This window comes from Carassius auratus, chromosome 35, assembly GCF_003368295.1.
Source record: "Carassius auratus strain Wakin chromosome 35, ASM336829v1, whole genome shotgun sequence".
Taxonomy (NCBI): Eukaryota; Metazoa; Chordata; class Actinopteri; order Cypriniformes; family Cyprinidae; genus Carassius; species Carassius auratus.
In genome coordinates, this window is record NC_039277.1 from 15,176,542 (window position 1) to 15,202,518 (window position 25,977).

At 37.4% G+C, this 25,977-nt stretch overlaps 1 protein-coding gene across 5 annotated transcripts; it reads right to left on the reverse strand.

Annotated features, from left to right (window-relative positions):
* Positions 1 to 66: 66 nt before the first annotated feature.
* LOC113054555 (lysine-specific demethylase 2B-like) lies at positions 67 to 24,005 on the reverse strand. 5 transcript variants are annotated; one of them, XM_026220180.1, is made up of 21 exons: positions 23,857 to 24,004; positions 23,213 to 23,357; positions 21,293 to 21,371; positions 21,158 to 21,204; positions 20,413 to 20,591; positions 19,569 to 19,675; positions 16,465 to 16,558; positions 15,089 to 15,242; positions 14,505 to 14,620; positions 12,107 to 12,224; positions 9,965 to 10,329; positions 9,305 to 9,391; positions 4,589 to 4,840; positions 4,354 to 4,497; positions 4,113 to 4,199; positions 3,660 to 3,956; positions 2,749 to 3,569; positions 2,277 to 2,440; positions 1,725 to 1,886; positions 1,322 to 1,540; positions 67 to 1,092 (listed from the first exon to the last, which is right to left on the reverse strand). In XM_026220180.1, exons 1-21 carry the CDS (start codon positions 23,887 to 23,889, stop codon positions 911 to 913), a joined length of 3,852 nt encoding a protein of 1,283 aa, XP_026075965.1. In that variant the 5' UTR covers positions 23,890 to 24,004; the 3' UTR covers positions 67 to 910. The 5 variants fall into 5 exon arrangements, with proteins under 5 accessions (XP_026075965.1, XP_026075966.1, XP_026075964.1 ...); XM_026220181.1 differs by having other exon boundaries at positions 3,660 to 3,947; positions 9,965 to 10,332; XM_026220179.1 differs by having other exon boundaries at positions 9,965 to 10,332.
* Positions 24,006 to 25,977: the final 1,972 nt, after the last annotated feature.

Consider the following 25,977-nt stretch of genomic DNA (forward strand, 5'->3'; position numbering starts at 1 on the left):
ACCGATGCTTTGTGTAGTTTTGTGCACCAAATTGTTCACAGTCAAAATTTCGTGAAGCAAAACATCGTTTCTGGAAAAAATATCAGTATTTATTCAGGTCAAACAGTGCAAATACGTTTCCCCCTGATACATACATTTTTAAGAAAAGTTATTTAGTCGTATGTAAAGAGCATGTACCTGTAGAACATATTTTAACATTAGAAGACATCACATCTTAAATTAACATTACAAAAACATCTGCACAGTTACTATAGCTAGTATAGATATAATCTGCTTAACTTCCTACTGCGTAGAAAAAAAAAACTTTGTACTGACTGAATACCTGTCAAATAAAGTCTATATGAGTGCATTTACTGCACAAAGTGTGAAATTCTTTCTGATACAAAAATTAATACTGCATGATGCTTAACGTTTGCATGGTAACGAAAAAAGCACATGCATTTAGAATTTTTCTTTTCCGAGAAAGAAAATAACAGTCAGTTTTGTCACTGCAACACTGCACTGTGTGACTATAAAACCATTTTTATAACAAAATTAATGCAAAATATGAATAAGCATGCCTTTCAACAGCTTTTTAACGTTGGCACGGTCTGCTAGCTGTGACTTGTAAACTTAAAAATGTATCAATAAACGTTTGCCTTAGTAGCACAACTAAACTAATAAAAAAAATAAATAAATAAAAAACACAGATTGAAAGGCTGAATTGGCCACCAGAAATGAAAATTTCTTCCCTTGTGAACTGTTGATGAATTCAGGCATTTGAGTTGTTTAGCAATGTCATTTTGTCTTTGCTGGTTTTCTGTTGAGTGTGTTACACTCAACTCCATCCTGTGTTGAAAAAGTATATAAAATGGAGGGTGAGATTGTTAGTTCCCTGGGTTCGAGGTCAAGTTGTCACTGTCTTTGTTGACTAGCTCAGTTTGCTCAGTAGTTTTTCCTCGATCAGTCTGAACTGCACGCTGACGGACATCTCTGCGATGAACCGCTCACAACCCTCTTTGGTCACCTGCTTGCAGTACCGCAGGTCGATATGACAAATGTTTCCGCAGCGCTTGAAGTAGGTCAACGACAGGTCTGTAACTCTGTTACAAACTGTGGAGGAAAGGAATAGGGATTTAGGGACGATTTAGGGCAGTGGCCTTGTATCATCCTTTCCCAAGATGCAATGCATAAAACGGCAAGACAGCAAACTTATCAGATTAAGATAAGCCTATATATAGGCTGCAGACACATAATGTATGCATACTTGTTTTCCAGCCCACTCCACAGTACGTTAGCTTATCTAACCTGTTATGTGAGGGGTTTAGTATTACCTGCATACCTGAAAGGTTGATGTGAGTGAGAGAATCTCTGGTCGTGGTGCCGGCTGCCGTGAGGATGTTGACACTCTGGTCGGTGATGTGGTTACAGTAACTAAGGTCCAACTGGGACAGTGAAGGCATGTGTTTTATGACCAGCTTCAGGGACGTATCCGTGATGTCCAGACCAGCTAGACAGAGATTCTCCACATTCCTCAGTTTACTTCTACTGTCCAACTGACCTGAGAGACAGCAATATGCATATTTTACAGTCAATTATAAACAATAAGACAGAAATGTGCCTGTACTATTTCTTGTGTACACATGGAGGCGCTATGAATTTTCAAAACAAGAAGATAAAGAAATTCTAAATGGGTCAAAAGTACATAATGGACATAAACAGCAATTAATGCTATCATTCTGTACCTGGTCTGTTGTCTGTCGGCGGGGAGAGTAGGTCTCTTATCTGGTTGTCCTTGAGTCCCTCTACCCACTGCATATCTAAAGTTCTTAGCAAAGGACAACTGGATGTGCATAAAGCAGATACAGCTGCCCACGAACAGTCTGCCAGCAACAGAATCCTCAGACCTGCCACGAAACCAACACAAAGGAGTCATGCAAGTATTGGACACGAGTGGAGTTTGCATACATCAGGGGAGCCCAATCCAGTTGGAGATCTACTGAGAGTTCAGTTTCTATGCTGCTCCAAAACATCTGCTTGTAATAATCAAGAGTTCCTAAGGATATTAATTAGCTGGATCAGGTGTACTTGATCAGGGTCATAGCTAAACTTAGTAGGAACATAGATCTCTGGAAACAAGACTAGAGAGTCAAGTACATAAAAGCTACACCATTTGGAGATACACAGGTCCAAACAGCTTTAAAGGAATCCAGCTATACAGTGAACCTGAGAAGCATTGAAACAAAACTGCTTTCACCATTACACAAATTAGCTGCTAGGTAAAAGTGTAATTGTACCAGGTAATCTGTTGATTAGCCAGCTGAGCTGCTTCTTAGAGATGTTGGTCCAACTCAGGTCCAGGGAGACCGGCTGTCTGCGGATAATGCCGCTCAGCATGAGTGGAGTGATTGACTTGCACCGGTTCAGATCGATCTTAGTCCAAAGTCTTTTATCACAGCACCTGAGAACAGTGGACAGAAGGCGTGCGTCTTACAAACTTGAGTTTGCATGTTTAGAATATACATAACATGGAGGATCCAACCCTCAAGGATCTAAGTCACAACTGAAAGTAAAAACACAATCCAGTGTTTTCAATAGTCGGGACAAAGGTTAAAGATATGGTTAAGTCTGTGAGCAAGGTAGTAAACCAATAAAAGCACCAATGGAGGAAAAGGATGCTCATGTAGTACTGCAGTATAAGGTAGGTAATGTAGTGCAAACGCAACAACATATTATGATGCTTTCTTTCCTAGTTTCTGGAAGACGTACCATCTGTTCCAGGTCTTGCAGACCCGCATGCAGACACAAAGGTCTTGGTGTGTGAGGTGGCTGAACACTGCCATCCACACCTCTCTCCGCATGACGTGATTCTTCCCATCATCTAGGGGCAGACCATCCGGAGGGGGGCTGATCGGAGGGGGGCGAATAACATGACGCTCCATCTGAACACATTTCGGTGGAGAGCGGCAAGGTGTTGGCCGAATGACGGGGGTAGGTGTAGTCCTGATCCAACTAACCGGGAGCTGCTCTCGCAAGGATCCATTTGGTTCCCGCTTAGGCCCCAGCCAGTCTCTCAGATGGCTGCTTCCATTCTTCAGTGGTTTTCGGTCCTCTCCATCACTATCTGGTTCGGTCTTCACCACTCTGCCATTTTGATGTGCTAGACGATCCTCTGTATTCTGGATCTCCTGATTGAGTTGTTTGCTTAGTACTTTGCTCAGTTCTTTGTTGGGCATGCGAGGCTTACGTTTGATTTTTCGCTGGTTCCTCAACTGTGCATCAACACCAGAGTCACTGCTGGGCCCTGCCTTGGTAAAACTGCCCTGTGATTGGTCACCTTTCCATGCAGCGGAGGTCTTGTGTTCAAGCTTCCCATTCTCCTCTGGGCTACTCTTCTCCTTCGTTGTCTCCTTTTCTTCTTCCTCCCCTTCATCATCTCCATCCTCCTCTTCTGAGGGCACAAAACCGAAGGCTCTCCTCTCCATTTCTTGTCTGTTATCCTCATCATACTCCTCCTCATTTTCTCTTTCTGTCTTGATCTGTCCCAGGACATTAGAGGTTGAGAGATCTTCAAGCTTTGAGCTCTTCTTCTGTGGATTTAAAAGAGGGTCAAAATACATGCTTTGCCAAAAATATTATTTCATCTATTATTTGCTTTAACTTATTCAAGTTCTTGCTACCTTTTTCTTAACATTGAAATCGGAGTCCTTTTCAAAGAGTTTTCTCTTCTTGCAAAGTGGGTTGCCCTCCAATTTGGGAGAACGTTTCTTAAATGCATCTTCTGACTTGCAGGAAGGATTGTCCTCTCGGTCTGTCACCTTCTTCATGACAGGAGAAACAGTAGAGGTGTAGGACTCTGCAGACATGTTTGATTCCAGCTCTTCCTTTACGTCCCGGTTCATTCGCTGCTCTTTGAGCATAGAGCCAGGGAGATTGGACGCGTACTTAAACCCTGGGCCTCTTTTTTGCTTTGTGACCAAAAGGTGTGAAAGACGAGAAAAGTTTATATGTACTGCGTATTATTTCAGAAATGTAATATCTTGTTATCTTAAGAGTTAACATTGTCATCAACATTTTCATTATTTAGCTTCTTTCTTTGCTTTAAGCAAGTTAGGTAGGACAGTGATGCTTACTTTCCCTGTCTTTCCAGAATGACTGCATTTTGGACACTCCCAGCAATTTGGCAACTCATCATTTACAACACCGCCAGAATCCTTCTCCTGAGCAACAGAACAGAATAAGTTTCTACTCAACAGACCAGTAGACAGACAACATTGTATGTCAAAAATAAGACTAATGTGAAAAAATGTTGACTCCATTATGGCTCAGATATCACAGTTTCCAATTGTTTGGTGGCCTAATTAGAAAAACAACCTTCAAGCATGCTGGATGGAGGATCTCGTTGCAGATAGAGCACTCCATAAGCATCATGTTAAACTTGTCCTCCTCATTCTCTACAGTGTCCTCTTTCCCAGCCTCTCCGCACATCAGACACACAGCAGTATGAGGTAGAACAGGCTGCAAAACACAGAAAGTGTGGCAGTTAGTTCCTCCAGACTTTTCATCAGCAGATCAAGGGTCATATCTGATGTTGAGTACCCAGACTGACCGCTATGCACTGTCTCAAGATACAGGACTGCTTCATGCGACCTGGTCCACCGAACTTCTTCATGTCCTTGCAGAAGTGGCACTCCCCACACTCTTTGCGTGTACATGCCTCACACTTCCTGCAGCGTGTCCGTCTGCGCCGAGCACTAGATGAACCACGGCTGGACGAGAGCTTCACTCCTCCCGCTGTTGATCCCGGAGCAGCCGATGGAGACGAACCCATCTTTGATTTTGTCCGATTAAGCGGCCGTGGCTGAAACACAGAAAAACAGAATTATTTATACAATAAATTGTTCTCAACCTGTTAAGACATGTAGCAAACTGAACATTTTTGGAAACCAGGACATGATGAATATGATATGTTCATGAGCTGCTTGCTGACTTTAAAAGTAATGCAATGCAATGCCACACAGTCAAGGGAATGCAAACACAAACCTATCAACTTTCAGACCCCACACTCTGAGAGTGGGTTCATATGGTTCAGATTTAGTTGTATGCGTGGTTATTCAAACTGTTTATATGCTCTCAGGGCACTTTAAAGAAAAAAAAAAATAGGAGAACAGCAGCAATGAACTTGAGAAAGAAAGTAAAGTTGGAGAATATTCCCTGTTGTTATTAATTCTGAGTCAACTGAAAAACAATAAGTCAGGATACAGCTGCAGGAACATGCTTTAAACCAGCCAACAAACATTATTCATGACAGCATTTCTCACAAACGTTATTCCAACACCGATTTAGATTTAGCAGTGTTGTGCAACAGAGAAGAAACGGCAGCAGTAGCAGGGATGTCAGAATGAATAGAAGCAGGTTTATGTTTGCCATCTGATCTCCTTGATGTGAAGCACTTTCCATTATAGATTCCGTTTCCTTTTTTATAGAGCTTTTACTCGTCTTATGTTATTCTTGGCTATCAGTCCAAAATGGCAACAGTGGACTTAGACTATAGATCATACGTAAGCTTAATACATGCACACTTATACTCTCAAGAAAGTCAAAGGGGATTATTCTTCACACCGCTATATTCCTCATCCCATGGGCTGCCATGTCCCCATTACATCAAGAAGAAGCCATGCCTGTCCCAGCACCCACGGAACGACTTTCCTACGGCACCATGGGACACAGGGTGATTGATGAGAATGAATTTGGCATCCACCCTCATTAGGAACCTTGAGTAATGGAGAGGAAAACACGAACAATCGCATTAGCCAGAGGGGGAAATTCAACCCAACCTCCTCAATAGGTACATTGCTTTTAAACAGCCTAAGTGGATTTCTATGCCCCTGAGAGTTGAAATTAGCTCTTCAGTCAGAGTCAAAAATCCCGTTAACACAGAGCTTTGAATGTGATGCTCGTAGTAGAATTTGAGTTTTTCCTACATGAATGAAATGACAAAAAGTGACATATACATACTGTTGAGTTCTTGGAATAGTCCACAAATATCAGAAAGCAGAAACTGCCGTTTCACAACATCTCAGATGTGATGTGTTATGAAACCGAGATGGAGGAAAACAGAAGCACAAATACAAGCATGTGGTCAGCAGAGACGGGGAAGAGAGAGACAGTTATGTGGCTGCCAGTGGGAAAAACATTCCAGGCCAAATCTAATGTCTCTTGTTAATGTGTTGGACGTCATGAGTTTGTGTTTGTAAGAGCTGCTTTAACCCAGTTTAATGACAGGACCTTGAAAATTCATTAAAAGGTCCCACAAGACCACCACCCAAAATCAAAGGTTCCAAGCAGAAGTCAACCAACTTAGTTTAGCTTTTTTGAATCATTCAAAATGTTCAGCATAAATACAGAGAAGATTTTAGAAGCCAAACAGAGGAGACCTATTAACAGTCACATAACTGATTTCATTGTTAAAATGTAATCTTGTAAAAGGGAGGAAATGTTTAACTTCTCATTGTGAAACCACTGAAATAAGAAGAACTTTCCAAGCCAACCATCACAGCATCTGAGTGTGTGCATGTGCTATGATAGATTTATACCATAAACAGATTTGCTTGACATCGCTAGAGCAGTTTGCTGACTAAGTAAGAAATTAAAGACTGCATTCTTATAAAAAGAGCTGCAGAGATGGAAGATATCTAAGGCAGGATTACTGTAGATATTAAGGCCAAACATGGATTTTAAATCTTGCTGTCTGGTACAGGTGTATGTTTAAAAAAATAAAAATCCATATCCATGGTAAAAATACACATACTGACTCAAGCACTTACTTTGCTATACCATCATTAAACAGATGCTCTTAATATAATAGTCCAACTTGTTAAGAACATTATCCAAATTAATATTCATTAAAATTATACTGCAAAAACAACAGCAAAAAAAAAATAAAAATCACAAATTACACTCGGCTGTAGGGACAATGGCAGGGTAAATTTAATCGGTAGGGTTTGAAGATACACTTGATATTTAACACTAAACACAAAACTGGATGAGGCAGATACCAACAAAATAAAGCCTTTTCACTGGGGCAAATAATATCACGATACAAAAAAAAAAAAAAAGAAGGTGACGTTGCAAAGCCAGTCCTAAGAAGAGGTGACCAAAAAATTGGAAATTAACTGATAGAAACCAAAAACTAGCTATGGCCCCAAGAAAGTCACTTAGCAAGTTATAGTGTTTTCTTATTATAGGTCTAAATAGTTGTTTACCAATATCTCCAAAGCCAATATTACACCAATACACTGTCAAATAGCATCCAAGACCAGATGTATTAATGTATGTAAGATCTTATTTCCTAGATCTAATCTAATTTATGTCTGATTCAGTTTACACCTACAAATTTACAACTACAGGTCCAGGACTAAAGGTTAACAACAGGAACATGTCTGAACTGTTTTACTCACGTTGGTTCTTTGTCCCGCCCCTCCCCCATACGCTCATCTTGTAGGACCGGCTCAAAGAGGCCCTTGTTGGGCTGTGGCCAAAACAGTTAAAAATATCCTGGAAATTGAGGAAGTTGAATAACACAATGATCTATACAAATATCTGGTAAAAATTTACACAATCGGACAAACATACTTTCATACGTTTTTACAAAAGCCACAAAGATGGATTTCATCCTAATGATGGGTGATTAATCTAGCAGCTACAACCTTTCCTCAGTGGCGACAGCATTTGGAGCAAAATGCATTTGTATGTTTTCAACAGAAGAGGAATACAAAAGGGTTCCCTGGAAGAGAATCAAAGATTCGCCCAACTGCAAGCATAAAACAAGCGATGGGAGAGTCTCACGTGGGCAGCCGCACAAACAGACATATGCAAATTATTCAAAGAACCCAAACACCTTTGAAACACTGCAGTGTGCATTAAAACATCAACTGTGACTGTAGTGGCTAACATAGCATAACTATCATATCACATAGTAATATCACAACTGAAGCGTCACTGATTTCACTTTCATTTGCAACTTCTGAAAGCACCTAAAAAGATCTTACAGCATCAAGAAATGCACGTTTAGGTTCATGTTTTAACAACCTGCTGAGATATTCATTCAAGTTTAGTGAGTGAACTGGCAAAAATTTGACCTTACTATGGAAAATAAACATCAAACAATCAAACAAGGCTCAAAACTGAACTCATGTGTTAGTCATATGTAGTTTATAGCGGTCACCATAAACATTTCTGACAGCTCACTAATCACATGTACTTCAGTTACACTTGCAAATATACACAAATAGCTGCTACATGCAACCTATTGTATCTTCTGTTCTTAAGTCTAAGGACCCATGGGTCCGGCTCAACGTTACTACCTGCTCAGCATCCGAGTTCTCATAATCCTCCTCGTCAGCGATCAGCGACATGGCTATGGCTCTTAGAGTCCTCTCAGTGTTTAACAAACTGACATGGCTGCAGCTCCGGCTTGCTACTGGCTGCGAGACGGCAAAGCCCTCCCTTCTGTTCCTTAGCCATCAGAGCACACAGGCTAGAGCAAGACATGCTCATGAATATGCAACAGGGGGGAGTTCCAAGAAGTGGGAGGGGAGAGGAGAGCGGCAGAGCCAATGGGAGTGCAATATGCAAAACAGGCTCTTTAATATGCACCAACACAGCTTGGACACAACCACTAGGAAGCAAGCATGCAGAACAGAAGTGTTCAAACAGGGTCATGGGGTATAGAAGAGAGGCCTGTTGGGGCAGTATAAGAACAGATGGTATTTAATCACAAAAGACAGACACAATGGAGGCGAAAATTCAGCTGCTGGGCTTTTAGTAATCAAGACAAGCCAACATCCAATCATGTGCGTCACAGTCAATAGGGAAATAAACCAAAACAAGTCTATAAACCCAGATTTCGTGTGATTGGTCAGGTCTTATTTTGGGGGACTGGCAACACTTCCCGTGTGTGAAGCGGATTCATCATTCCAGTGAAATACTAATACAAAGTTCTGATCTGTCTTTGCAAACAAAGACATTGCATAATATTTCCACTGACTCACAGCACAGCTATTCTGGTAATACAACAACAAAAAAGGGCTTTATAAACTAAATTCATATAAACGTATTCTTAATTTTAAAATCAGCTATGAATTATGAAAATTAGGGAGGAATGGAGACAGAAAAACCTTGTTTGTTTTGGTCCTTATCTGTCTTACACTAAAGTATAATTAATTTGCAATATGTAAATCAAATTAATGACCTTAAAATAGGTTAAACAATCTTGCTCAGCCACATACTAATGTTTCTAATCACTCCGCATAAACATTCATACCTTGCCTGTCTTCTTCGGCCAGCATACAATAGGGGAACCAGTGATGGCCAACTTTGGACTGTCATCTGCATGTTCCTTCAGCACAACCTGTTCAAGAAGCAGACAAAAAAACTACACTGAAAACAACGTAAAATAAAAGTTCAGACACTACTTTTATTGTATTTTATTTATTTATTTTGATAATGATGAAAATTAATTACATTGTGAATAGTTTTAGTGTGTGAAAATATAACATGCTAATATTTTGTGCTTTAATATAAAATAAATTGAAAATATTTTTATATTTTAAGACATATTTGAGACATAGAAATCATATAAATTGTCTACAAATAAGCATACGAATTTAAATAAAACAGTTGTATATTTCAGATTTAGGGTTAGTAAAAAGAGATTGTGTTTAAAAATCTGGTGCATGTTTTTAATGTTGAAGACTTGACTTGGTGTAGCAATGCACAATGTCACTGTAAGTTACTGCAACAACAGCCTTACTTTAAGTGCATTGCAATGAACTGTTCCTGAACCTACTACCTGAACCTACAAGTCTAGGTCTGCAACTACACCGCACCACCCAGAAGGTGCTTACTTCCATTTACTATTCCTTACGAAAAGAAAATGGAGTCAGGCAGCAGCAATCATGATGTCAGTTAAGTTCATAAAGACCTTCACGTCATCAAGCAGTGCTTGTGGATCCTCGATGCCCTCTGGAACGCATCTCTTTGTCTCTGGAAGGGATTCTAGCTTCTCCACCAAGGCCTTGAGTCCACTCAACTCAAACTCTGTCAAGTGGGTCCATTTGCCAGAATGTTCTATTCCAGGTGAGCCAGATGGAGTCTTAGGACACTCCGAAGCCAGCGACTTGAAGCTGTCTTCAGAATCATTGGCCGGGGATTTGAAGGTCTGATAGGGAGGGACAGCTGAGGAGGGCTGTGTCGTCCCCTCTGTCCTCTCTAACCGTGACACACACAAGTCCTCCTCCATATCCAACCGAGGAGCAGAGACGATACTCTCAGTTACAAGCTTGGGTTCTGCTAAATAAAAATCAGAAGAGAAAACAAGATTTACCGAAAATGACACAAAGACCAGATGAGGCCTTGAGCAATCCTAGGAATCATCTTGATGAGTGGTATGACTGAAATAAGGAAACATGGGAACTTGCATGTACTTTCTGAGATTGGAAATGCAAAAAAGGGCTCACTTAGTAGATTGGCTCACTACTGGTTGAGTTCAGTAAAAGTGATTAAAATGGATATTTATAAACCCTCTTCAATACAAATTTATGGATCGTTTCGAAGGACTTTATGGGCAGGTAGAGACTTCTGTGTGTGTGTGTGTGTGTGTGTGTGCGGGATCCAGGAAAGTAAAATGATTCAAGGCACTCCCGCAAAATAGAAATATCTTAACATTAAAACAAATAAATTGTTATTCATCTATTGCAGAAAAGCAACAAGAACAACTAATATAAAATAAAAACGATTAACAGGTGCAAGCATAGGCAGATTTTCCATTCATAGTTTTGTGCAATATAGCCAATCACAGACATATCTGTTGATTTCTGGAATGCAATGGCCATTCAGATATGTTTAAGTTCCTCCTGCAAAGACTATAGAATACCTAAGACGTATTCTCTGCCTCAGACGTCACGCCCACGGACCGTTGGCTAAACGTCTGATGCATATGGGACACAAAATTGGAAACACTTCAGGAGTGTCAAAGTCTTCATATGATTGGTTAAATTCTACAGGATTTCCACGAGATGCACGTCACGTTCTTTAACGTTCCACCTGAAAACAAAGACACCATGACGCCAAACCCTTGCAGAAGAAGAAAGAAGAAAGCCATGGTTTACAACTGTAACGTCGAGCCCTTATCAGGATCAACTAAAAGCTGAATTCTCAAATGTATATGAAATATTTAAACTTTGCAGAAGATTCGAAAGATTTGAGTTTTAATCAGTCTGTCATTGTGGCATCATTTCCACACCTCGAAACGTGATGATGAACGAAATGAACTGTAATTGGTTATTTGACATGTTGGTCAAATGGCCTCATGGGTGGGCCTTGGCCTATGAAAGTTGCATGAAATCCAGACCTTCAGTCCAAAGACGTGTCACTCCTATAATTTAGAATGGGGTAAAATGCAAAGCTCAATATGGCCGCTCTATTGAAGGAAGCCCTACCTTCTGAATAAAAGAGGCAAACACTAATTGGTAAAGTCACTGACTCACTGCAGCTGCTGTTAGAAGTCCCAGCTAAAGAGACAGCCAGTGTTCTGAGACGCATGCTTAAGGACTGCGCATAAGCACTGGCAGGTCTAGCTTGAAAAAAGCATTGTTATGCTATGTGTGCAAACAGACATTTATGAAATCATGAGAAATCCGGCAAGTGAAATGACTTGCTTTAAACAGACTTTGGTTCCTGTGCAGTGCTGAAATTTGTGTGCTTACGAATCCTTTCATTAAAACACACGAAGTGTAAATATTATGAAAGATTCAATGTGCATATAATCATTGTGGTATAACAGATCTTTGTGAGATTGCAATGAACTGATATATCAGCTTTTTAAATGGTTATAAAGAGAGTGCTCTTTGATTCATTTGCATGTCACCAAGTTTCTGTTCTTTTGGTTGTAAACCGAAAATTCTGTAACAGGCGGTGGATTGCGCAAGCTTCACATCAGCACACCCGTTAATAGTTGGCAGATCACATTTGCATAAACTTGAACTTTGCTAGCGCTGTCAGTCACTTAAAAATGACTTCTGATTATGTTTGTCACTGCAAATTGCTGTCAGTTTAGCCAACTCACCAGCGTGAACGCCAAACTCCAGGCTCATGTACGAACGTCTGGTCAAGCAGTTCACATACCTCTCCAACACATACCAGCACATCTCATAGAAGAAAGGGTAGCGGAATTTGGAGTGCACCTAAAACCGATATGCAATGAATTAACACTCTATAACAAACCTTGGAACACTTCACAGTAAGGTTCTTTTTGTTAACACTAGATAATGCAACTAACATTGGACTTTTATATCAGTTATTGATCTTGGTTAATGCTAATTTCTACTAGAGCAGCATGATTTTTGGGGGGAGGGGGGGTGGGGGGGATCTAATTGTTTAAACGCTCCATGTTTGGTTTGTAGTGCTGCACAGTTTGGCCCATTTTATGATTATATATCATTTTAACTGTAATAATAATAATAATAATAATAATAAATCATACATTTGTATTATTATTTTAAAAAAATGTATTTGTCTTTTGTAGTAGTAGTAAATTTATTTTATCATTTTAAATTATATATATATTTTTACCATCATTATTTAAATACAATAAAAATTATAAAAAAAATAGTATTATTGTTACTATTTAATATGGTAATATCTTTGTAAATCATTTTAAAAAAATCATTATTAAAATTATATAATATTTTTTAAAACAGTACCATGCTTCAGTGTGATGTGTGGCAGGTATATTGATTTAATTGATTTAATTTGATTTTATAATAGCACTAAACCATATTGTGATTATGGTTTTATTTGATCTTGCAGCCCTAACTTCTACAAAAACGAATAAATTGTTAAGATTTCAATTTGTATAAATTACCATGAATTAACATATTATGAATAACAAGTACATTATAAATTAGCATTAACCTACATTTTAAGTTTGTGATACCTAATGCATTGACTAATGTTAAGAAATTAAACCTTACTATAAAGTTGAACCTAAAGCCTACATAAAAAAACGAATATAACTGGCTTCATAATAGATGGCTCTTGCAGTATGAGAGAAACGACAACATGTCGAAGATGCTTCTCATGCACATATCTTTCCATTCCGGCTCCTCTCCAGGGAGGAAACTCACATTCTCAGAGTTATGGAGGGCTTGTGCTCTCATTCCCTCATACCTCCTTCAGCCAGCGCTAAATTTAGAGCACTGCAATAATGCAGCCCCTGGAACAACACAGCCAGTACCACGATCTGTCTTCTTTTCTGGCTGCTCTGTCTAGCAAATATAAAAATAGCCCGGCCCACCAGCTCTAAGCCCTGCAAAGCACATCAAAGTGTCCTGGAGCTTCTGCCAACCATAACTGATTTGTCACTTTGAAATGTCACAACACTTCAAAGGTGTCCAATGCTGTCGCTAAAACAGCCTTTTTCCAGTCAACATCCGAGCCAATCAGAAATCTTGTTTTAACCCCAGTCCTCTCAAATTTATGCAGTTTGGGATCACACTCTGGTGAGCTTCTGGTGGTGCTACAGGGAAAAGATGGTCCTTTTTGTCTCAAAAAACTGAAACCATATCTATAGCATCAAGTACTCAATACTCAAGTCTCAATATAAATGGCATTCTTAATTCAATTCAAGTTTATTTGTATAGCGCTTTTCACGATACAAATCATTACAAAGCAACTTTACAGAAAATTACGTTTCTACAATATTTAGTAGTATCTTAAACCGATCTGATTACATAAAGTCTGGTTTATATAATCAAGTTCTAAAAATTAAGTAGTTGTAATTAGATTATATTAAAAAATATTAATAATCGTAATCAGCGTACAGTTACATATAATGCAGTTATTCCCAAACTTTTTTGCTGAAACTCTTTCTTAAGGTTTTAAGGTGCTAAGTTAATAAATTAAGTACGACGATTACATGTTTATGGTTCTCTGGCGTTGGTTATCGGTCACATGGCATGCAGGTAAACAAATAAATCATTTAATCTTTTTTAGTAAGTGCTTATTTTGATGATAAAATTATTTATATAATTTATTAGCTTTTAATTAAACTCACAAAACCCAACTGATGTAATGTAAAGTTTAATGCACTTCATGTTTCTCTTTGTATTTTTTATATCAATATGATACAAGATTATCCTATTTAAAACAATGTAATGAATGAGTTCGGTCAAAAGTAATCAAAAAGTAGTCTGATTAAATTATTTAAAAGGTGAAATGTAATGGATTCCATTAAAGACTACAACAGTTGTCACATAATTTGGAATCAGTAACGGACTACAATTTGAAAGTAATCTACCCAGCACTTTGTACTATACACTCAAAAATATTATAAATGGAAACAAATTCCGAAAGATGCACATTAATCAGAATTCCCTTCTACATGCATCAAATTAAAAAGACAGATATTTAAATGCTGACTGATAAATCATCAAACTATCTATATTTTCAAATAAATGCTTTACCTTTGTTCTGTTCTCAATTTCGTAGACAGGGAGCTGCATGGGAATGTTAAAACTGTGTAGAATATTCCCGCCAAACACCAGGGTGTCTTCTGGAGTGTAAACTGCATGGATCCAACCTACACACACACACACACACACACGAGCAAAAATACGAATGCTCAATTTCAGGAAAGAAACTGTACACTGCTCTCATAATGTCATTCTCCGTTCTTAATCTTATGCACGTCACTGAAGTCAAACCTGCTGCTATTTTCTTGAATCCAAGCACAAACACGAATGACATTTCAGTGGAATAATTACTTCTATTTCAGTCTGTTCTTCACACAAAGCTGTTAAATGACTTTAGAAATCATGGAATGCAGCACAAATGTCATAGGGGTGGCTTTAATTGTGCTTCTTAGTAAACAAGAACAGAATTTACATTTACAATTCAGCATTCAGCAGACGCTTTCATCACTGGATAAAAGGTAGACATTTCATCAGTTCATGCATTCCCTGGTGGGAATCAAACCTGACCTTGGCACTGCCACTGCCATCCCTTTTCAGTTCTCCTTTCATATATGCACTCAAGCTCAGTGCGTCACCTGAAGGGATGAAGAACGTGTAGCCCTGTTTCAGCTCGACTCGCTGGCAGCTGTCTGAACGGTCACCCAGGAAGATATCGCTCTGTTTGCCTGACAGAACCCAGTCCTCATACAGAGACAGATTGTGTGGGCTTGGAGGAATCAGCCAGAAGACCTGAAGAGAAATGCAGGTGTGATTCTAAACTGGGATATGATTTTTCTTCTTTGAAATTAATAATTCACAAACTCGTGTCAGCATTCATCCTTTATGTGCAAGTTATTTATCTCTCCAATTTATTCCCGAGCAGACAAGCGTGTTCCATTATGAAGTTTACAAAGTTGTAGGACATTAAACGTTAACATTTAATCAAAGAAACAATAGGACAAACTTAGGGAGATTCTGTACTTGTGATTTCTAGGTGGAAACTGAGACTTTTCCACTTCAATTTTTGATAGAATCTATAATACAAAATTGTATTAAATAATAAAAATGCTACAAATTGAATTAATAATCTTAGCATTTTTATTTTTATAGCTACTAATTATATTAGCAAATAATAAAATGTGAGTAACACTTCACAATAACCTTACTTAGTTAACCTTAGTTAATAATGCATCAACTAAAAATGACCAATACATTTTTTTTAAGTATTTATGAATATTTGTTAATAAAAATACACCTGATAATTCTTAGTTCAGGTTTATTTAAAAAAAATTAACATGTTTTGTTTAAAAAATGTATTAGTGCATGTTGCGATTAACATTATCTATGATTTCTTAATCATTTGGAAGAATAAACTAAGAAGGTTTATTGTAAAGTGTTACCAAAATATGTATTATAAAATTGTATTAAATAATAAACATGCTTAATAAAAGCATTTTACTAATGGTCTCAGACATTTGGACCCCAGTGTATGTTGTATGACTAAAAATTAGTAAGCTGATAACCTTACAATTTCTTTGCAAGAGAAATTGGTTCAATTCTCTTGTGAAAGCAGGAGGATTACATAACAGGCTTAACTCCTACAACTCTTCCTGGAAGTCCCTTCAGTCATACATGTGTCACTCATCTTTCTTGCACAAGCCACCACTTGTTTGACCTTTCAGAGTGAATATTATTTGATTCCCTCCCCTTAAAACTCACACACACACACACACACACATATACACAAGCAGCATTTCTGCTGACGCTGCAGCCCCAGCGGCAATGCAACAATGCAAACATGGAAGAGATTCATTTAAAGGGCCTCTACATACCCGATCTTTACAGATCACAAGCAAAGACAATGCTGCAGGAAATCATAATAGCTTTCAAAGTAATAGCATAAATAAACCCCTACCCCAAGAATGGGCAATAATATTAATAGTAAAAGCACCACTTACTCCCGAACACTTACCTTCCTTCCTTTGAAGACATGGTACCACACCGATGTGCCGCCAAAGTCGATGTGAAAGTCAGTGAAACAGCCTTTTACACTCATCAGACAGTATCTACAGAAAGAGCGAAACAGGGAAAGTACAAAGGTGATTCCCAACATCTGCATGAATAGAGAAGAACGATAAATCTTAATGCGGTTTCTAAGTCCTGACAAAAAAAGATTGTATTTGCAACTGGGAGTAACCACACCATGGAAGTGTTCAACTCCCAACTCAAAATGAATATTTCCTTCAAAACCATATAGAGTGGAATTTCCTCTTCCCGATCAACAGCATTAACCAAAGCACAGCAAAATATTCTGATTGCAGCAACAAAAAGAATTGTTACAGCATTAAATCAAAGCTTTTTTCCTTTTTTAGAACATACAAAACGAACATGGGTTTGTTTCAGATAAAGACATATCAGCACCAGAACAGAGATGGAAGCTATTTGCGGCTTATGCATTTGTCATCCACAGCGTTTAGCAAGGAGCGAAATTAATCAGACCCCAAACTGCCTCAGTGTCTGGTTAAAATCTTTCCCACTGAGCCGGGAGAAGAAGAAAATGAAGAAATCCGTTAGCTCTAATGAGCAAAAGGCATCGCTCACCGCAGGGCGTCGTGAACTAAAAAATGATTAGCCATCAATTTAGGCAAGCCCAGATGGTTGAGGGCCTGAGAAACGAGACTTCTAAATTTAGGGTCACCAAAGGAAGGACTTCACAATGGTTGGAAATGTTATTTTGCACATCAGACTGTGCCAGCTGAAGTTCTGGCAGTGTAAATGTCAGATGATGTCACTGGAGATGACATCACGCCACAGCATCAACAAACAAGCACAGTGAGCACTTGGATTCCAGATGGTTTCCATAATGCAAACAAGGCAAAATCATTCTTCGACTCATTAACTGCAGGCTGCAGCAGGTAACACTAGGGTAATACCCTGCAACCTGAACCCACAGAGGTTACATCCTATAATTGGAGCTCTTCGATGAAAGGTTATGAATAAATAATCAGTGACCACATAGTACCCTCACAAAAGGCCTAATAATGCCGTAATAATGACCCTTTTTATGGTTTAAAACACTTTATATTGTCACTGAGGTCATGACATAATTACGGTGACTATTAATATAAAAATGTTATATTAATAGATATAGATATATATATATATATATATATATATATATATATATATATATATATATAAATACAAATATATTAAAAAAAAATAATACATTTTATAAAAAATGAATTTGAAAATATTATGAACATAACATTATGAAGTATTTAAATTTTAAATTTATTAAAAATGTATACCATTGATGTTAACATTACCCCATGTGAAACATATTAATAGAATTTTGATAATATAAGAACTTAAATATAATTTAATATATAACTCATTTCAAAAATATGTGCAACATTATACAAATTGCATCTTGTGTAACATTATTAGAATTTAAATATTCACTGAAAACATTTTTAAATAGTAATAAAGTTAATAAAAACTAATTTACCATTAATAAAAAAAATTATTTAGAAATAATTATAATATAAAAACCCACATTAACAAACAAAAATAAAGAACAAAAGATATTTAAATAATATTATATTTAAATCTGACTCTGTATTTATGGGTGTTCAGATCTCCTATCTTATTTTTGTGCAGAATTGCATTTTCTGGCTACTTAAGCAGAATTTCATGTTCTATAACGGTATACATGTATAACGACACCAAAGAAGAAAGAAATGCAATCAATAATTCTGTTATATGAACATAGATAACCCAAACTGTGTATTTAAGAACTAAAACGGTGACTGCTGAAGCCGTGTCATCCATCCCACAGAGCAGTCAGTGATTCACCAAAGCAGCCAAAACACAACTAGAACCTTGATTTACACAAACATGCTGGGTGAGCTTATAACATTTCAGACCACACATGCAGCCCTCACAAAAATGTATTTCACCAGACCGCATAACCATAAGTGGAATGACCACAAATTACTAGTTATGCTTTCATAAAACTAGCAAAGAAAGTTGAGCAAACTATACCAAACCGTAATGGAACCTCTAAAGGATTCTTTAAATTATTGCACCATAGTTTTTAGTCAAATAAAAGATACATACCCAGAAAATGTTCATCCCCATTTGAAGCACATTTCCATTGTGACATCTGCCCATGTAATTCAAAAGAGGAGAACTGAAGTGACTTTTAGCGCTCAATTCTTCCTTTATAAAGAGCTCAATGAATACAGAGAGTCGGGAGTCAAAGGGAAAGTGAGATAGAGAAAGAGAGAGAGTTGGCTTTACTGTGCAGGAAATACTGCTATGTGATATTCTGATTGGCTGAGGAGGATTCACTGGGATACTGCAGCAGCCCGTGAAGATCCGCCTCTTCTCCGCATTAGGAGCGTGCTGCCTAGCAACTTGATGGAGTCACAGCCAGCTGCAGGCCAAAGAAATGCGCAGCAAAACAAGGGACTGTGGGAAATGAGCAGACATCATCTTTGACTGACGCAGGATGTCAGAGAAGAGTTTTCAGACTGACTCAACAAGCTCGGAGCGATGTCAGAAAGCCAAGATACTTTCTGAAGGGAAACTGGAGCAACAAAACCTTTACGGGCATTGAAACATGCAGGTAAAATTGCAAAAATAATAATGATAATAACTCGTCAGAGAGCCTGTGATTTCTCAGGACACACTCAAAAAAATAAAAACAAAATAAAAAAGATTTCCCATTTGCTCTTATACTAACAGAAACAAAAAGCACAATAGCATTTATGTTACTTTACAAAAGAGGAAAAATATTGAGCGATTGATTACGTTGGCCAGAAGAGATACAAATTTCTAATTTTTCATCACTCCCTCAGCCTCTGTATTACAAAATCCCTCACAGCAGCATTAACTAGTATTTAACTGTTATTTAATACAAAGATAATATAACACAAAGTTTAGTGAAATAAATGTACATTCAATTTAAAAAAAAAAAGGAAAACATTTTTTTGTAATAACCAATGCGTCATCAATCTTTGAAGAAATGTCTATTCCTAAAGGTTTTCCAAAAATGTACTAAAATATTACCTCTGAACTTTGGGATATTTCATCTCAGACATGACGTTTGTGGCTTCGGTTTGTTTCTGTTTAAGATGCCGCGGCCACATATTGTCCACCCAGTCCACCAGATCCACCTAAAGACAATCAGAGATACGTTCAAATTATTCTTATTTTTATACTTTTAGTTTCATAGTAATTCCTTTTAAATTGATAGCAATTCGGTTATGTGCTTTTGTAATTTTTATTAGTTCTGGTTTAATTTAATTATTATAATTTAGTTTTAATTTATATTTATTACAGATTTAGTTTGATTTATTTCCAGTTAGTAATTTTAGTGACTCAACTTAAACTAAACAAAATTAGAAATACTGACTTGCCAACTAACTAAAATAAGCTCTTCAGCTAATATTTGTATTTTATCTGTATTTCAAATATTCATCAAAATCTTTTTTATATATTTCTTTTTATATATTTCTACTATAGTTCACGTTTCTACTAAACGTGAACTTTTCTATAACTTTTAATTGAGAGACAAATGTGAATTATTATTTTTTTTTTTTTTTGTAAATAAAATACCCCAAATTGCATGAAGGTATTAAGATTGAATTGCATTCGCAAATATCATTGGGCCATAAATTATTACAAATTTATTTGACTTGATATTACGAATTAATTTATTAAGTAAAGCATTACTAGGGTCCCTGCTCTCATCTACTCAATTACTGACATGCATGACACTTTGAAGAAAAGATTGCAGTCACAAGTAAGATTTTCCTTAAAAATGTCATTTTAAATAATGTTTTAATGGAAACTGCACAAATTAATGTTGAAAAGTGACAAATGAACCAAAAACATCTACCATGTTTCTTACCACAGTTGGTCTCTTGATCAAATTCTCCAGTTTGGTGTGACTGAACTCCAGGCTGATGACGTTGAACAGCTTGTCACGTTCATCCTCAGGCATCTCAAAGTAGCGGACAAACTGTGCCATGCTCATCTCCGAGCCCTTCTGTGTGCTAACGTCCATCACGTCAACAGCTCGCCTGCTGCCTGAACATCCATGCAGAGACAAACACTTTACCACTCTATAGGCTACTCCTCTCCATTACAAGAAGAAACCAATGTTTTGCTTCTAACTGGGACCTTTATTTTAATAAATAATAAATAATAAATATGCCTCACTGTTTTGTATTCATTACCCTCTTAATACACAGATAATTTCAAAGTTATTTACCAGCATCATAAATCAATGTACAGGCTATAAATCTGTGAGTAAATATGAGGCTCATAGTGCTTACGTTATTCCTCAAGCCTAATAAGGACTGTATGTATGTGCATGACAACATCAATTTGATCAGCCAGATAAACTAGTGCATACGTACTCTTCAAAATACCAGAAAACAGAGCAGACATGGTGCATGTGTTTAGTTTAATAATACAGCAGAATAACATTGTCCTGTTCATGAATAATGCAAGAACTGATTATATATATAATACCGAGAAAATGCAATAAAAGTCCAAGTCTAAAGTAAGGATTAACAAATTTTATCAAAACGTTTTACTGCTTTTCATCTGACTACAGTCAAACAACTTTTTGAATTTTTTTTTATACTTACCAACCAAACCCTTGATTTCACTTACAGTAAATTCTGGATCCGGCATTCTGTAGTACATTAAACAATTCAGATGAGTGATTCACAATGTAAAAAGTATGAATCAATCTGAAATAAAAGCATTTTACTTGTTCTTACCTAATTCCCAGGCCATCTTTGGCTTTAAATATGAGTGGAGTTCGCAGTGCCTCTCTCTGAACATATTCATAAGTAAAATCTAAGATGGTACAAAAGAAGTGGTTGCTTAAAGTTAGACTGTGTTTAAAAACAAATCCCTGGATTTTAAAATAGAGAGTACATGAACGACCCAAGTATTACTTGTAAACCAAGACTTTAGACACATCTTCTCATTCATTATGACAATATTCCACATTTATAAATAATTGTAAAGTCATCTAAACTATGAAAGATCTGATTGGGAACGATGTAGTGATCAATCTTCTTATATCCCACACTCAAGAGGTGTATATGAATGCTGGGCACTTGTTGGCTGCTTTTTCTTCACTATAAAACTAATCTATTAAAATATAATACTATTCAAATTTTGTAAATAAACCATGTACTGTGACAACAATTTATACTTGTCAGCAAGATTAGTTTCACTGGAAGCTATTTGACATAAGGACTGAAACAATATGTCGACATTATCGACAATGTCAACAATAAAAAAAGAAAACTGTAGACAAATTTTTGTTGTCGAATAGTCGTTTGATCTCAGATGACTCAAGTAAGTGCTTGCAATAATGCAGTTCGTGCTGTAGCGCAAGATTGTAATTCAGCGCTTCTTATACAAATTAAGAGAAGATAGTGCTTCAGTAGAGCAAACAGCAGATCCGAACCGGAGGCTGCTGAGCGGCATTTGGATGAATATCTAAAAATATACTGCGTGCTTTCCTCTCAATAACAAAATAAACAACAAAAACTGACCGCGGTGTTAAAGTAGTAGTGAAAGAAAAGTACAGTAAACAGTAAAGAAAAGTCCAGTCACATCACGTTTATTTATATAACAGTACAATGCAATAGATAGTCTTAAATCAAGCAACTTTACAGTATTAAACATGAAAAAGTAAATGTCGCTTTCAGTTAGAATTATAACTTGATTTTCTATTATAAAGCAGCTCTCCAGTGTGGAACTAGCTAATGATACAATATTTTTATTAGCGAGGGAAAAACATGTCATTAAAGTTATAAAAAAAAAATAATAATAATAAATCAAATTTTTAAAAAAAACACGACATATCACTTACTTTTTACTTTTGTTTCTTATACATATGACTTACAAACAGATATTAATAGAAAGAATGATTCGTCTATTGATTAAGATGTGAATGATCTTATTTTGTGTGCCAAATAGATTTATTTGTATAAATTAATTGTATAATTGTAAATACATATAATTTCCAAAAGTGGAAGTAATTCATTTATTTGTTAGAATGTGTATATTTTAACTAACTGCAAAAGCTAAATAACCAATAAATGTGTAATGATTAATCAGTTAAAATATCAATGATAAGTCAACTATTCGTTAGATGAATCGATTATCAAAATAATTGTTTGTGGCAGCCCTATTTGACATAATAGATATTTACATATTCCACAAGACAAAACTAAAAAACATAAATTATACAAATAATCCTGATCAAAAGTACTTTTTATATATATGCTTCGTTATTAAAAGGATAGTTCACCCCAAAAAATGTATTCTGTAATCAAACCTGTATAGTTTCTTTCTGCTGTTTAAGACAAAAGACATTCTGCAGGATGAGGGTAACCAAAAAGTTTCCAGCAACATTCTTCAAAATATAATCTTTTATGTTCAACAGAAGAAAGAACTTATACAGGTTTGGTACAACTGCAGTGACAGAATTTCCATTTTTGGATGATCTATGCTTTTAATATCAACCATTTAATAAGAAATTATGAGCACAACTGTAAGTACAACTTATATTTGCAGGTGCGGGTGCCAAGGAGAACAAAACCACCAATTTTCTAAGAATATAATGCATTTTAATTGCCCTAATAAGCAATATACACACTAAAAAGTAAAATAACATGTACCTCCTCCCTCCATATACTGAACAAATTCACTGTTGTATGAATTGCTCTCAAGTTTGTCCTCCACGCTGAAGCCCCTGATGTTTGTGATTTCCTCCACATCTGACAAGTCCTCGTTCTCATCGTACATCCTTCTGCAGGTCGAGCGCTGGATGAAAACAACATATGATGAAGATGAAAAGAACCTGCCTCATTCTGTGCTCGGATGTGAGACGTAACTCTGGACTGGGATGCTATATATATAACTTGCGCGAACGTCAAATTTCATGATTAACATCCAGGCCTTAATCGTCGAACACCTTGCAGCTGTTATATAATTAATACATGTCAAATCAGCGTGAACGAGTTCAAACCTCCCGATGAATTTTAGACACGAGGCTCGCGGGGCAACAACAATGTGTGCAGTCTCGCACGCGCGTCTGTATATGGAGCATCTTGCTCTCTTTGTAATATTATGAAACGATTTCCAGTTTACCATTACGATCCGAGAGTTATTGCATTTAACATACTAGAGTGGCTTTTGTCGCTCTAATTCCCATATTACAGTAATTCGCACCGATTTAGGCCACTAAACACAATGATTATTGATGTGAGGCTGAAATCTCGATTTAAAACGAGTCTTTGAGAGGACAGCTTCAACTACACACCAGTTTGCGTCCGGTTTCCGCACACGCCTCCATGTCCGAGCCTTTCGTCCGTGTTATTTTTCTCAGCGCTTTATTTGGACCATATTTAACGGCGTAAAGTTGTGCACACTTTGATTGCTTGTATAGAAAACTATGGAAAGCGTACAGGGCCAAAAGTCTTGAAACGGAACGCGTGAAATTTGACCGTGTCAACAAACACAATTGTATGAGGTGTGATTTATGGATTTTACTTTGTTAACTAAGCAATCGTGTTAGTCATTGCGTACCTTGCCCTGAGCAGAAGCCGTGACCAATGACATGTAATTGTGTCAGAAGCTATCAAGTATAGGTCTCTGCAGGAAAGTAATGGGAGTTACCAGATCAGGGTGTTTTTACACCATGATACCTGATTGGTTGATGTAATAGTGACGTTAGGTTTAGGGGTGGGGTTAGGTAAGGGGGATCATTTAGATTGCATGATTCAGAAACACCCAGCAGTTTGAAAACACCCACATGGTGATAAACGCCCACTTTTACTCTGCAGAGACCTAAGTCTCCAAGCTATTGAGAGTGAGGGTGAGAGTCACGTGCAGATCTGGGTTGATTTGGGAGGGGTCTGAGCTGGTCGGCCATGATGGCAGGACCTTACAGGCACAAGCCCACACCAAGCGCAAAACAGCGGTTTTTGGAGAAGCTCTTAGGCATTCAAAATAACGACCCATATGAGCTCCCTGCAGTGGCACAGAGACCTGGACCACTTACCTCCATGCACACATATGGACATTGTGAATTATATTGTTTACGATGTAAGTCACCTTGCATTCACGCTGTTAATGGCTTTAATCTAACCAGGACATTTACATCTTGCAATCACACATTTAATACCCTAGCCAACCCAGAACTGGTTTGTCCACTTTGCAGCCCCCAACACAAAAACCTGGTACAGTATGTGTCATTGGGCTAAAATAAAGTTTTAACTAAACATACACCGCTTTAGCCTACATCAAAACATGTTGGAAACGTTTGTGTGCATTGAACATCTCGTTACAATCTAGTGTTTACGAAACAGTCGCAGTTATTTAAGTTATATTGTCATTTTGGTCAAGAAGTGTCTGCTAAATGTAATATAATTACAACATGTTAAAACGCATGTGAATAAACTTACCTTGGCCAGTACAACGCTGTTTTCACAACCAGATGGACCCAGCCACAGTATAAAGCCTCGTAACTTTCCAAAGATGTGTGGCTTTTAAACTCCTGAATTGTGTAGTAACTTACACCAAAAACAAGATCCTTCACAATGTCCATATGTGTTCGTGGATGTATGGTCCACGTCTCTGTGCCATTCCGCTGCAGGAAGCTCGTATGGGTCAATATTTTGTATGCCTGAGAGCTTCTCCAAATACCGCCGTTTTGCCCTTGGTGTAACCTAAAAAAACCTATTCCATTGTTCCTATGTGTTCCAATGTATCTCGTGAGGTACTGGAGCAGTTTTTAATGCAACAGTAACTTCCAGTCATGGTAAAACAGTGCGGAATTGCAAAAACCTCCTCCATTATAGAGTTAAACAACACATGTAAACAATCCTGTTTTGCTGCCGGTGTCCTGCCAGCATGGCGGAGACTGTGCTATTGAGGGGAGGGGCTCTGTGCTATGACGACAACTCCTCACTCTCAATATGATGTCTGCACAAGCGATGGGAAGTTCAGATAATTTTACCGACTTGGACCTTTGAGTCTTGTTCAGAAAAATGAACAAATCTTTTTTTTTTTGAGTCATTTCCTACAATTTGTTCATTTTAGCTAAATGTAATAAAAATGTTACTTCCCTAACACATCTACTACTACGCAAAGTTGATCACACCACAAACAATACAAAACTATAATGTTATAAGAAACGCGAGAAGGGGGTGATGAAAGTGTCACGCTTCTTATCACACCTCATTGGTCACGGCTTCTGCTCACGGCAACGTACATGGTGATTGACAAGACTTATTGCCTAGTTAGCAAAGTAAATGCATAAATCACACCTCATACAACTCCCCATCTGAAAATGAACGAGTTCAGGGCAACTCTAGCCAAATATGCACGTCTGTGCCACCGTTTTTGTGAAATAGAAGCAGTTTGATGTGAAGTTCAAACT

Coding starts and splice junctions, on each gene's coding strand:
- LOC113054555 (XM_026220179.1), bottom strand. CDS start 23,889: ATGGAGGCGTGTGCGGAAACCGGACGCAAACTG. Junction 23,358..23,856: donor CGGAAACCGGACGCAAACTG/GTGTGTAGTTGA, acceptor GTTTTCATCCAG/CGCTCGACCTGCAGAAGGAT. Junction 3,570..3,659: donor ATTTCAATGTTAAGAAAAAG/GTAGCAAGAACT, acceptor TTAAATCCACAG/AAGAAGAGCTCAAAGCTTGA.